Below are 10,223 nucleotides of genomic sequence, written 5' to 3' on the forward strand. Positions count from 1 at the left end.
GGTGGGCCAGGACTCCTGGGTTCTCTCCCTCGCTCTGGGAGGGCGGGGGGGGGGGGGGTTCTAGTGGTGAGAACAGGGGGCTGGCCAGGACGCCTGGGTTCTTTCCCTCGCTCTGGGAGGGCGGGGGGGGGTCTAGTGGTGAGAGCAGGGGGTGCGCCAGGATTCCTGGGTTCTCTCCCTCGCTCTGGGAGGGCGGGGCGGTCTAGTGGTGAGAGCAGGGGGTGGCCAGGACGCCTGGGTTCTCTTCCCTAGCTAGGGGAGGGCGGGGGTCTAGTGGGTAAAGCAGGGGGTGGCCGGGACGCCTGGGGTCTAAGGCAGGTCCTGCCGGAGCGTGCTCCCGCTTTCACAGAGGCAGAGCCCAGGCGGGGACCGGCGGCGCTAGGGCCGCGGCGCAGCGCGGGTCTCTCCCTTTTGGACCCAGCCCGCCCCTTTGCGGAGCCGCATGGCCCAGGTCCGGCCCGGGCCGAGCTGCGCCGCCCGCGGGGCCATGAGCCTGGAGGCCCTGCGCTACCGCCGCGGCTCCCTGCGCGTCCTCAACCAGCTGCTACTGCCCCAGCGGAGCTGCTATGAGGAGATCGGCGGCGTGCGCCAGGGCTGGGAGGCCATCCGGGCCATGAAGGTGGGGGCTGCACCCTGGGGTGCTGGGGGCAGGCTGCACCCGTGGGGAGAAAGGGGGTCTGGGGTTGCAGCAGGTCACGGAAGGGCGCAGTGGCTACAGGGCTGGGGCTGGGCACAGGGCTGGGTAGGGGGTGCAGGGCTGGGCACAGAGGGGGGCACAGGGCTGAGTATGGGCATGGGGAGGTGGTGGGCTGTAGGCACTGGGTCTGGGCTGCCCTGGGGACTGGCCTAGCTGGACTATTGCTCTGACCTGGGGTGGCAGCTCCTCCCCTGCAGTATTTCCACCCCACCCCCTAAAGCCTCCCATGTCGTCCTTGGATCCCACTCCACCCTGACAGTGCCCCTTGTCCCCCAGGTGCGGGGTGCCCCTGCCATTGCCATCGTGGGGTGCCTGAGCCTGGCGGTGGAGCTGCATGGTGGGGCTGGCATGGGGCAGGACAAGGCCGGCCTGGAAACCTTCATCCGTGACTCCCTCCGCTACCTGGTGACGGCGCGGCCCACAGCTGTGAACATGGCGCGGGCGGCCGAGGAGCTGGGGGCTTTTGCTTCCCAGGAGGCCCAGCGTGAGGAGGCCACAGCCGAGAGCCTGCGGGAGAGGTGAGAGCCAGGCCCGCAGCCCCTTCCCTTCCTTGGGGTCGAGGGCGCCATGCCCTAACCTTCTCCCCACCCCCCAGCGTGATCCAGTGGGCAGAGGCCATGCTGGAGAAGGACCTGCAGGACAACAGGAGCATTGGGGAGCACGGGGCACGCCACCTGCTCCAGGCGTCACCGCAGGACAAGGTGACGGTGCTGACCCACTGCAACACCGGCTCCCTGGCCACCGCCGGCTATGGCACCGCGCTGGGTAAGTGGGGCTGGAGGGGGCATCTGCCCACACCGGGGGGGAGCCACATTGCCTGTAAAGATTGGGTTGGAGGAAAGGGGAGGGGGGGTCTGACAGGACTGCAAAGTAGAGTTGGGTCTTCCCACTAGACCCCTCTCCCCTCCCAGAGCCAGAGAACCCAGAAGTCTTGACTTCCAGTTCCCTCTGCTTTAACCGCTAGCCCACCCTCCAACCCTCCTACTTAGACCCAGGGAGTAGAACCCAGGAGTCCTGACTCCCAACCTTTGCTCTAACCACTAGACCCCATTCCCCTCCCAGGTCAGGGGAGTTCACCCCAGAGGTCCTGCTACCCTGCTCTGACCACACAAGCCCACGCTCTCCAACTTACTAACCTCTTGTCCTCCCCCCGCTACCGTTCACAATTCCCCTCTTCCTTGCAGGTGTCATCCGCTCTCTGCACGCCCTGGGCCGTCTGGAGCACGTCTACTGCACAGAGACGCGGCCGTACAACCAGGGGGCGCGGCTCACAGCCTACGAGCTGGTGTACGATCACATCCCGGCCACGCTCATCGCAGACAGCATGGTCTCTGTGGCCATGAAGGAGAAGGGTGTGTCGGGTGAGTGGGAAACAAGCTGCAGCCTGAACCCCACTGTCACAGGTGCCAGCTGGCCTTGTTAGGAGGAGATGTGGATCCTAGGGCTTGTTCAGCTGGTGAGCAATGCAAGGCAGTGGCTGTCCTGGAGTCTGGCATGATAGAGCCCTGATCTCAGTCAAGGGCGGGCATCTGCAAAGCGGCATGATGATGCCCCGATCTCGGCCGGGGTCTGTGCAGCATCACGCACGATGGGGCCCGGTCTCAGTCAGAGGGGGAACGTCTGCGCCATGCCCAGTGCCATGGGGACCCATCTTGGTTGAGTCTTTGAGGTGCACGCTCACAGGAATCAATACCTCAGTGGATCCATCTAATCCAGTATCATGACACCAACCGGAGCCAGCACCAGCTTGCTTCAGCCGGTCTTGCACATGGCTGACACAGTAACCCCTATTTCTGTATGTAGGGCACCTCATTCATGGAGCTCGCAGCACTTTACGCACAGTCCAGTGTATTTGTAGCATTGTGCCCCGTTTATGAGGGGGATGGACACACTGAGTCCTAGAGAGGGGTGATGGCTTGCAACTGCTCTGCTGGGTATCTCTGGGCATAGCCAGGAATAGAATCACGGGGTTCTCCCAGCATGGTGCCCTTTCCCCTGGACATCACTGCCTCTCAGAGAATCATGCTGGGTGCTCCACAGAGCTGCTTGATTGGGGCCCTCTGCAGTCCCTGGGGGGTGCGGGAGGATTGGGGTCTGCCAATCACCAGGCTGACCAGCAGTAGAGAGGGGGCGGGAGGAGGGGACTGCGATGGGATCACACCTATACTAAGGTGGCCATCTCGTTGCTGACTCCTTGGTGGTCATGTGACGCAGGAATCGCCCCTCCAGGACTTTAAGCGTTGCATTCCCTCACCCAGCTGTCGTCGTGGGAGCCGACCGGGTGGTGGCCAACGGCGACACCGCCAACAAAGTGGGCACCTACCAGCTGGCCATCGCTGCAAAGCATCATGAGATCCCCTTCTACGTGGCGGCCCCTAGCACCTCATGCGACCTGAGCTTGGCAGAAGGGGCTGAAATCGTGATCGAGGAGCGGCCGAGCCAGGAGCTGACAGATGTCAATGGAGTGAGGATTGCAGCGCCAGGTACTGCGGTGGGGGTGTATCCCCGAACAGTATTGTGGACCAGTGGGCTATCCTGGTGCAAGAGGAGGCGGCGATATTGGGCCGGTGGGGGAATTCTTGGTTGGATATTTATGTCACGTTGCTGAGTGGCTCACGGTGTCTCTGTTCTTCTCCTGCCAAGGGATCGGCGTTTGGAACCCGGCCTTCGACATCACGCCGCACGAGCTCATCACTGGGGGCATCATCACGGAGCTTGGTGTCTTCTGCCCTGAAGAGCTCCGAGAGGCCCTCCCCGGGGCCGTGAAAGGGGAGTGAACCGCTGGGGCCAATAACTGCTCTGCCTCATGCTGCGAAGGGGTGGAGAGAGGCCCGGCTCTCCCTCCGCAGAGACGAAGACGGTGGGTGGGGGTAATACACCCTGTGCCTGGCTCTGGTTTACACGCTGTTAATAAATCCCCATCGCCTTTGACCACCACCACTTTTCCGCGTGGGGTGATGCCTGTAGCTGGCTAAATTAGCAGGGCTTTGATGTGTGTGGGTTGCGTGTCCCCTACTGGATGGAGTCTGACCATCCCCCTCCCCGTGTGTCATAGCCCCTCCGCTGCCGCAGGAGATTCTCCCTCAGCTCCGCGGGGCTGGGCTTTGGGCTCACTGATACCAGAGCAAACGGGGGCAGAGGGAGCTTCCCCCAGCGCCCTCAGAGCGTTGCACGGGGAGGGGGGGGGTGAGGGTATCTGGTATTGGGCGGAGTGACCTCACTGGCCCCCAGGACCGTCTCTATCCCGGCATGCACTGGGGCTTGGTTTGCCCCTCTCTATCCCGGCATGCAGCGGAAGTGACATTTTCCCTGGCGCGCGCGGGGGGGCGTGGTTTGCCGCTCTGTGTCCCGGCGTGCACTGGGGCTCTGCCGGAAGTGGAGGCCGCCTCATGGCTCAGGGGAAGCAGAAGTTCCAGGCCCAGAAGCCGGGCGGGGGGAAGAAGCCGGCGGCCCAGGGGGTCCGGGGACCCCGGAAGGGAGGTGAGCGGCCTGGGGGCGGGGCTGGGCCCCGAGACCGCGGGGCGGGGGGGGGGAGCAGGGCCTTGGCCCCCCGGGCGGGGCGGGGCGGGGCCTTGGCCCCCCGGGCGGGGGGGGGGGGGGGGGGGGGTGGGTAGCAGGGCCTTGGCCCCGGGGCGGGGCTGGGCTGGGCGGGGCGGTAGCAGGGCCTTGGCCCCCGCGGGGCGGGGCGGGGCGGGGGGGGGGGAGCAGGGCCTTGGCCCCCCGGGCGGGGCGGGGCGGGGGTAGTAGCAGGGCCTTGGCCCCGGGGCGGGGCTGGGCTGGGCTGGGCTGGGCTGGGCGGGGGGGGGGAGCAGGGCCTTGGCCCCCGGGCTGGGGTGGGGGTAAGTGACCTGTTTTTCCTCCACGCTCCAGAGGGCCCCCGAAGCCCCATTCCCCTGCAGTCCCCAGGGAGCGGTTGTTGCCCCCCTACTCTTCTCCCCCAGGACCGTCACAGGGGCTCTCTGGCCGACAGGCTGGGGTTCCCCACGCTGGGGCAGTTCAGCTGCTGGCATTGAGTTCTGCTTCCAGGGAGCCAAATGCTTACCTCCCCTCCCCCATGTCTCTCCCCCAGGCCGGATAATTGCTCCCAAGAAAGCTCGGGTGATCCAGCAGCAGAAACTGAAAAAGGTGAGGTGGGGTGTGGAGAACAAACAGCCCACAGCAGCAGTGGCAGCGTTTATAGCTCAGTTTGTTATAGATCGGGCCCTACCAAATTCATGGCCATGAAAAACGCATCACTGACCATGAAATCTGTTCTCCTCCCCCTCCCAAATGAAATCTTGTCTTTTGTATCCCTTTACCCTAAACCAGACAGATTTCACAGGGGAGACCAGCTTTTCTCAAATTGGGGGTTCTGACCCAAAAGGGAGTTAAAGGAGGGTGGCAAAGTTTATTTTAGGGGGGGTTGTGGTATTGCCATCCTTACTTTTACACTGCTTTCAGAGCTGGGTGGCCAGCGAGCAGCAGCTGTTGGCCGGGTACCCAGCTCTGAAGGCAGAGCCGCCGCAAAACCATATCATACCATCCTTACTTACAAAGCAGCGGCTTTGCCTTCAGCGCTGGGGTCCCAGCTGGCAGCCACCGCTCTCCAACTGCCCAGCTCTGAAGGCAGCACCACCACCAACAGCAGTGCAGAAGTAAGGGTAGCAGTATCGCAACCTCTCCTACAATAACCTTGCGACCCCCCCACGACTCCTTTTTGGGTCCCTACAATTATAACACCGTGAAATTTCAGATTTAAATCACTGAAATCATGACATTTACTATTTTTAAAATCCTATAGCCATGAAATTAACCAAAATGGACCATGAATTTGGTAGAGACCTAGTTATAGAGCAGGCGTGGCCAAACTGCAGCTTGTGAACCACAGTGTGGTCCTTTTAAAGTTAAAGTGCAGGGCTTGTGGAGAAATTTCAGGAAATTTTGTCTTTCTGTATTCAGACTTTGTTCTGTGTGGACCTGGTGTGCTCGCGATCTCCCTGAATTCTGCAGAATACAGGCTGTATTTACGGTTCATAAGTTGCATTTGAATAGTTTTAGATTTAAGTGTTAACCCTACGTTAATTTAATGGATGACAATGATAACTTCAAATTGTAAGAAATGCAAGTATGAAGAAGAAAACTGAAGTTTTAAGCCAGAATGGGAGGAAGAGTTTGCATTCACTGTTAAAGGTGGTAAACCTCTGTGCCTTATCTGCAATGCATTGCTCATTTGCTACGAAGTGAGCAACTTGAAACATCACTGTGAAACAAATAATAACTTTTCATCTAAATACCCTCCTGAATCAGAATTAAGGAAAAACAAGCTAACCGCATTAAAATTACGCCTAAACAGTCAACAGACACTGCTTTCGGCATTCAGTAAGGAAGCTGACATGACCGAAGCTAGTTTCGTTATGTCATGGAACATCGCTCCTGCTAAAGGTCCATATTCTGATGAATTTGTTAAGAAGAATATTGCGAAAGTGGTTGTAGTTTTAGATCCAAATAACACAACTTCAACGACTAATAAAACACATTCCAATTTCGTGCCACAGTACAGAGAGGCATATCTCCCAGATCAGTGCTGATGTTGCAAGCAAGATGCAAAACAATCTAAAGAATTCTCTAGCATTCAGCCTAGCTCTCGACAAATCCACAGATATACAAGGTAAACCCCAACTAGCGATATTTGTTGGCTATGTTTCTGCAGATTTATTTCTGACCTTACTCAGACAATCTTCAGGTTCCAGAACAACTTAAAGCTTCTGCAAAGAGACATTGTGTCAAGAGACTTCAACCACTTTCCCCATCTCAAGAATAGGGTAAACACGTTCCCAGAAATCGAAGTAGAGGATCACAAACTCGAGGAATACAGAGGTAAAGTACAAGGTCTGCTTGATGACTTTCTGGCCAGGTTTGAAGACTTGCAGAAGTGGAGACCCTGCTTCGCCTTTCGTGTAAACCCCATTCATGGTTGATGAAATCAACGGTGGCTGTCCAGTTCCCCAAACACTCACTGTGGAAATGGAACTATTGGAACTCCAGGAGGACCGTGGTTTAAAGAGGGTGCATAAATCACGGTCTGCAATCAAGTTCCGCAAGCAAGCACCAGGAACGATGTGTCCTCAACTCAGGAAGACTCGTGTGCGACTCATTTCAATTTCTGCCCCAACATACTGCTGTGAGTCGCTGTACTCCGTGATGGAGTTGATAAAATCGAAACGTCCTGCAGCTCTTACAGATCGACGTCTGACAGAGCGCCTCTGTATTGCCCTGACAATATATCAGCCGGATTTCCAAAGACTTACAGCCAGGATGGAGACCCAAAAGGCCTCTAGCTCTAGCAGTAATTAGCCAAGATACAGTAAGTAGGATGTTAATATTTTTAAAAATGTAAATGGCATGTGTAAAGGTTGTGCGGCTCTCGAGCTTCTGAATATTATTGTACGTGGCTCAGAGGGTCAGTAAGTTTGGCCACCCGGGGTGTAGAGGCTCCTCTCCAGGAGTAATAGGGTGGCTGCTTGTCAGTTTTACAAAGCCCCAACCTGATCCTCCAGTGTAAACACAGAGCACCGTGTACATCTACCAAACAGACCGCACCACTGCTCGCACCAGTGAGGAGACACTGCACGCGAATCAATTGAGGTTGGAAATTAGAAGCAGGTCCCTAACCATCAGAGGAGGGAGGTTCTGGATCAGCCTCCCAGTCAGCACAGTGAGGACAACACCAGAACTAGCTTCAAGATGGAGCTTGATAAGGCTGTGAGCAGGGTGGTATGAGGGGGTGGCCTGGGCCAGCAGGAGCTAGACTGGATGTCCTGTGGGGCAGGGTCCCTTCCATCTCCACGTTCAGTGAGAGAGAGAGAGAGAGAATGAGCCACATGTGACAGGTGTCAGTTGTGTTGTGTGACTGGGAGGTGAAGAAGAGCAGGACAAGAACCTGTGGAGAATAGACTGGATTTAAATTCTGGGTTGTAAATCAAAGCTGTAACTCGCTCCAATCTGCTTTATCCTCTCCACATGAGCCGCTACCTGAACGTATCGTGGTGACCAATATTGTCTCATTGTTTCCTTGTGCTCCCCTTTCAGTCGGCCTATCTGTATCATCTGTTGTCTCTTGCCTTCGATTGTAAATTCTGCAAGGGTGAAAACTCTCTTCTGTGTTTGTACGTCACTTAGCACAGTGGAGTCCTGGTCTGCCACAGGAGCTGCTAGCCACTACTCTAATACAGCTAACCAATAAACCCTAGGGCTGTCGATTTAATCGCAGTTAACTCCTGTGATTAACTCAAATTAATTGTGATTAAAAAATTAATCAGTTTTAATCACACTGTTAAACAATAATAGAATGCCATTTAAATATTTTGGATTTTTTTTACATTTTCAAATATACTGATTTCAATTACAACACAGAATACAAAGTGTACAGTGCTCACTTTATATTACTTTTGATTACAAATATTTGCATTATAAAAATGACAAAATAAATAGTATTTTTGAATTCACCTCATACAAGTACTGTAGTGCAATCTCTTTATCGCAATGCGCAACTTACAAATGTAGGTTTTTAAATTTTTTTTACATAACTGCACTCAATAACAAAACAATGTAAAACTTTAGAGCCTACAAGTCCACTCAGTCCTACTTCTTGTTCAGCCAATCGTTAAGACAAACAAGTTTGTTTACATTGGTGGGAGATAATGCTGCCAGCTTCTTATTTACAATATCACCTGAAAGTGAGAACAGGTCTGCATAGCACCTTTGTAGCCTGCATCGCAAGGTATTTACGTGCCAGATATGCTAAACATTCATATGCTTTGGCCACCATTCCACAGGACATGCTTCCATGCTGCTGATTGATTGTTTTAATCGCTTGACAGCCCTAACAAAAACATGACTGGAACCATGCTAGACATGGACATGTGTAATGTTAGCCGGGAACCCTGCGAGGGAACAATGCAAGTCCTGCCCTCTGTGTGCGGACTGTGGTTGTGGAATCTCCATCACTGGAGATTTTTAAGAGCAGATTAGAGAAACCCCTATCAGGGATGATCTAGATAATACTTAGTCCTGTCATGCATGCAGGGGACTGGACTAAATACTTCTCGAGGTCCCTTCCAGTTCTGTGATTCTATAACTTCCAAAGGTGTCTCACCGGCTCAGTCTGAGACCTGGTCAGTTGCACTCGTTGGTAGAGTGGTGGAGGGAGGTGAGAGGCGTGGGCTGGGCAGGGACTAGAGGGCTCCCATTTAGCCCCTGGCTCCTCCCCAGGAGGCCCCTGCTTAGATGGCTGCTGCTGGGTTAATTTGCCTCACGGCCTCCTTCTTCCCCAGAACTTGGAAGTCGGCATCCGGAAGAAGATTGAACACGAGGTGATGATGAAAGCCAGCACCAGCATGGCCAAGAAGCTGACTGTGGTCAAAGCACCAGAGAAGGGAGCCAAGAAGAAGGGCCAGTCCAGCAAGTCTCCCCTGTAACCTGAGCGTGGGGGGCTGCCACCATCCTTGCGCTCCTGGGGCCTCCCATAGCCCGTGACTGGACAAAAAACGACCATCCCACTCAGCTGGGAGCCCTGCAGAGGGACGGGGGCAGCTGTGTCCCCCTGAACAAAAGTGCTTTTGCAGCTACCTCCTTGGACTTTTTCCTCCTCCTCTAATGTCTCCCATGGTGCATATTCCCCCATGGCGTGTTCCATTCCCTGTAGCTGGGGATGAGGGGTGGCTTAACCCTACGTGGTTAACCTGCCTCATGCCACAAATGGCACAAGCGAAGCCCGTCTTGTCACCTGGAAGGATGCTGAGGCTGAACGGGGCAGGATAACTTGGTAGTTCTCAGTCAGGCCCTATGTGAGGGATTCTCTGTCCCTTCCCTATGGCAGGAAAGTAACTGGGGCCTGGGCCCCCTCTGCTGTCAGAGGTCTCCCACTGCAGAGTCAGGGAGGGTGTTTCCTCCGGCGGGAGCTGGTGCAGCCAGGGAAGAGTGAGCGAGAGCATCTCAAGGCTTTTGTTCTGCTGGTGAATTGCTGGCTGTGGGTCCTCCACGCCTGGGAGCCCCGGTGGAGCACCTCGGAAAACCTGCCTGTGTGAATTACGCACCTGGGGCTAAACTCATTTGCTGTGAGTGGAAGGGGAGCAGCTTGGGTCAGTGGAGCAGAGATGCTAAATCTCATGTTCTCTTACCAGCTGCCTCGACTGACTCCAGCCGCGCAGATTGGTCTCCGCAAACGCCCAGGGGAAGTGGTGCGTTGCCGGGGTGACTCCCTGCCTTGACTGTCCTCTCGTGCTTTAATAAAATGTAATGGGTGGGAATGTCCTCTCCTGTAACTCCTCTGTTCCGCCTCCTTGGGGACTCTAAATTAGGATAGCTGAAGGCCCCTGCCCTGGGGTTTGGATACAGGAGCCACATGGTCCTTGTGAGCTAACCACCCCCAGAGCCTTCTGTGCTCAGGACAGCCTGGGGAAGGTTCCGCTTGGCTTGGCTAGCAGGGGGTCTATGGTGGATGTGATTAGACATGTGGATCTGAACATAAGAACGGCCACAGTGGGTC

At 55.8% G+C, this 10,223-nt stretch overlaps 2 protein-coding genes across 3 annotated transcripts; both read left to right on the forward strand.

The window, feature by feature from the left end:
- The first annotated feature begins 343 nt into the window (after positions 1-343).
- MRI1 (methylthioribose-1-phosphate isomerase 1) lies at positions 344-6,638 on the forward strand. Of its 2 annotated transcripts, XR_005223648.2 has the most exons (8): positions 389-619; positions 974-1,215; positions 1,293-1,462; positions 1,882-2,058; positions 2,956-3,180; positions 3,341-3,557; positions 4,767-4,822; positions 6,387-6,638. XR_005223648.2 is itself a non-coding variant. In XM_037887967.2 (6 exons), the coding sequence occupies exons 1-6, from the start codon at positions 443-445 to the stop codon at positions 3,472-3,474; spliced, it is 1,125 nt and encodes a 374-aa protein (XP_037743895.1). In that variant the 5' UTR covers positions 344-442; the 3' UTR covers positions 3,475-3,634. The 2 variants fall into 2 exon arrangements, 1 of the variants encoding a protein (XP_037743895.1); XM_037887967.2 differs by lacking the exons at positions 4,767-4,822; positions 6,387-6,638 and having other exon boundaries at positions 344-619; positions 3,341-3,634.
- Positions 3,999-9,984, forward strand: C20H19orf53 (chromosome 20 C19orf53 homolog). The gene is made up of 3 exons (XM_007066345.4): positions 3,999-4,177; positions 4,767-4,822; positions 9,010-9,984. Exons 1-3 carry the CDS (start codon positions 4,087-4,089, stop codon positions 9,151-9,153), a joined length of 291 nt encoding a protein of 96 aa, XP_007066407.1. The 5' UTR covers positions 3,999-4,086; the 3' UTR covers positions 9,154-9,984.
- The last annotated feature ends 239 nt before the right edge of the window (positions 9,985-10,223 follow it).

The sequence above is a fragment of the Chelonia mydas genome, chromosome 20, assembly GCF_015237465.2.
Source record: "Chelonia mydas isolate rCheMyd1 chromosome 20, rCheMyd1.pri.v2, whole genome shotgun sequence".
Classification (NCBI taxonomy): domain Eukaryota; kingdom Metazoa; phylum Chordata; order Testudines; family Cheloniidae; genus Chelonia; species Chelonia mydas.

Bases quoted from the DNA above. Each gene is read 5' to 3' on its own strand.
- C20H19orf53 (XM_007066345.4), top strand. From the start codon at position 4,087: ATGGCTCAGGGGAAGCAGAAGTTCCAGGCCCAGAAGCCGGGCGGGGGG. The intron at 4,178-4,766 runs GTGAGCGGCCTG...TCTCTCCCCCAG, and splicing joins CCGGGGACCCCGGAAGGGAG to GCCGGATAATTGCTCCCAAG. The intron at 4,823-9,009 runs GTGAGGTGGGGT...CTTCTTCCCCAG, and splicing joins AGCAGCAGAAACTGAAAAAG to AACTTGGAAGTCGGCATCCG.
- MRI1 (XM_037887967.2), top strand. From the start codon at position 443: ATGGCCCAGGTCCGGCCCGGGCCGAGCTGCGCCGCCCGCGGGGCCATG. The intron at 620-973 runs GTGGGGGCTGCA...CTTGTCCCCCAG, and splicing joins AGGCCATCCGGGCCATGAAG to GTGCGGGGTGCCCCTGCCAT. The intron at 1,463-1,881 runs GTAAGTGGGGCT...TCTTCCTTGCAG, and splicing joins CGGCTATGGCACCGCGCTGG to GTGTCATCCGCTCTCTGCAC.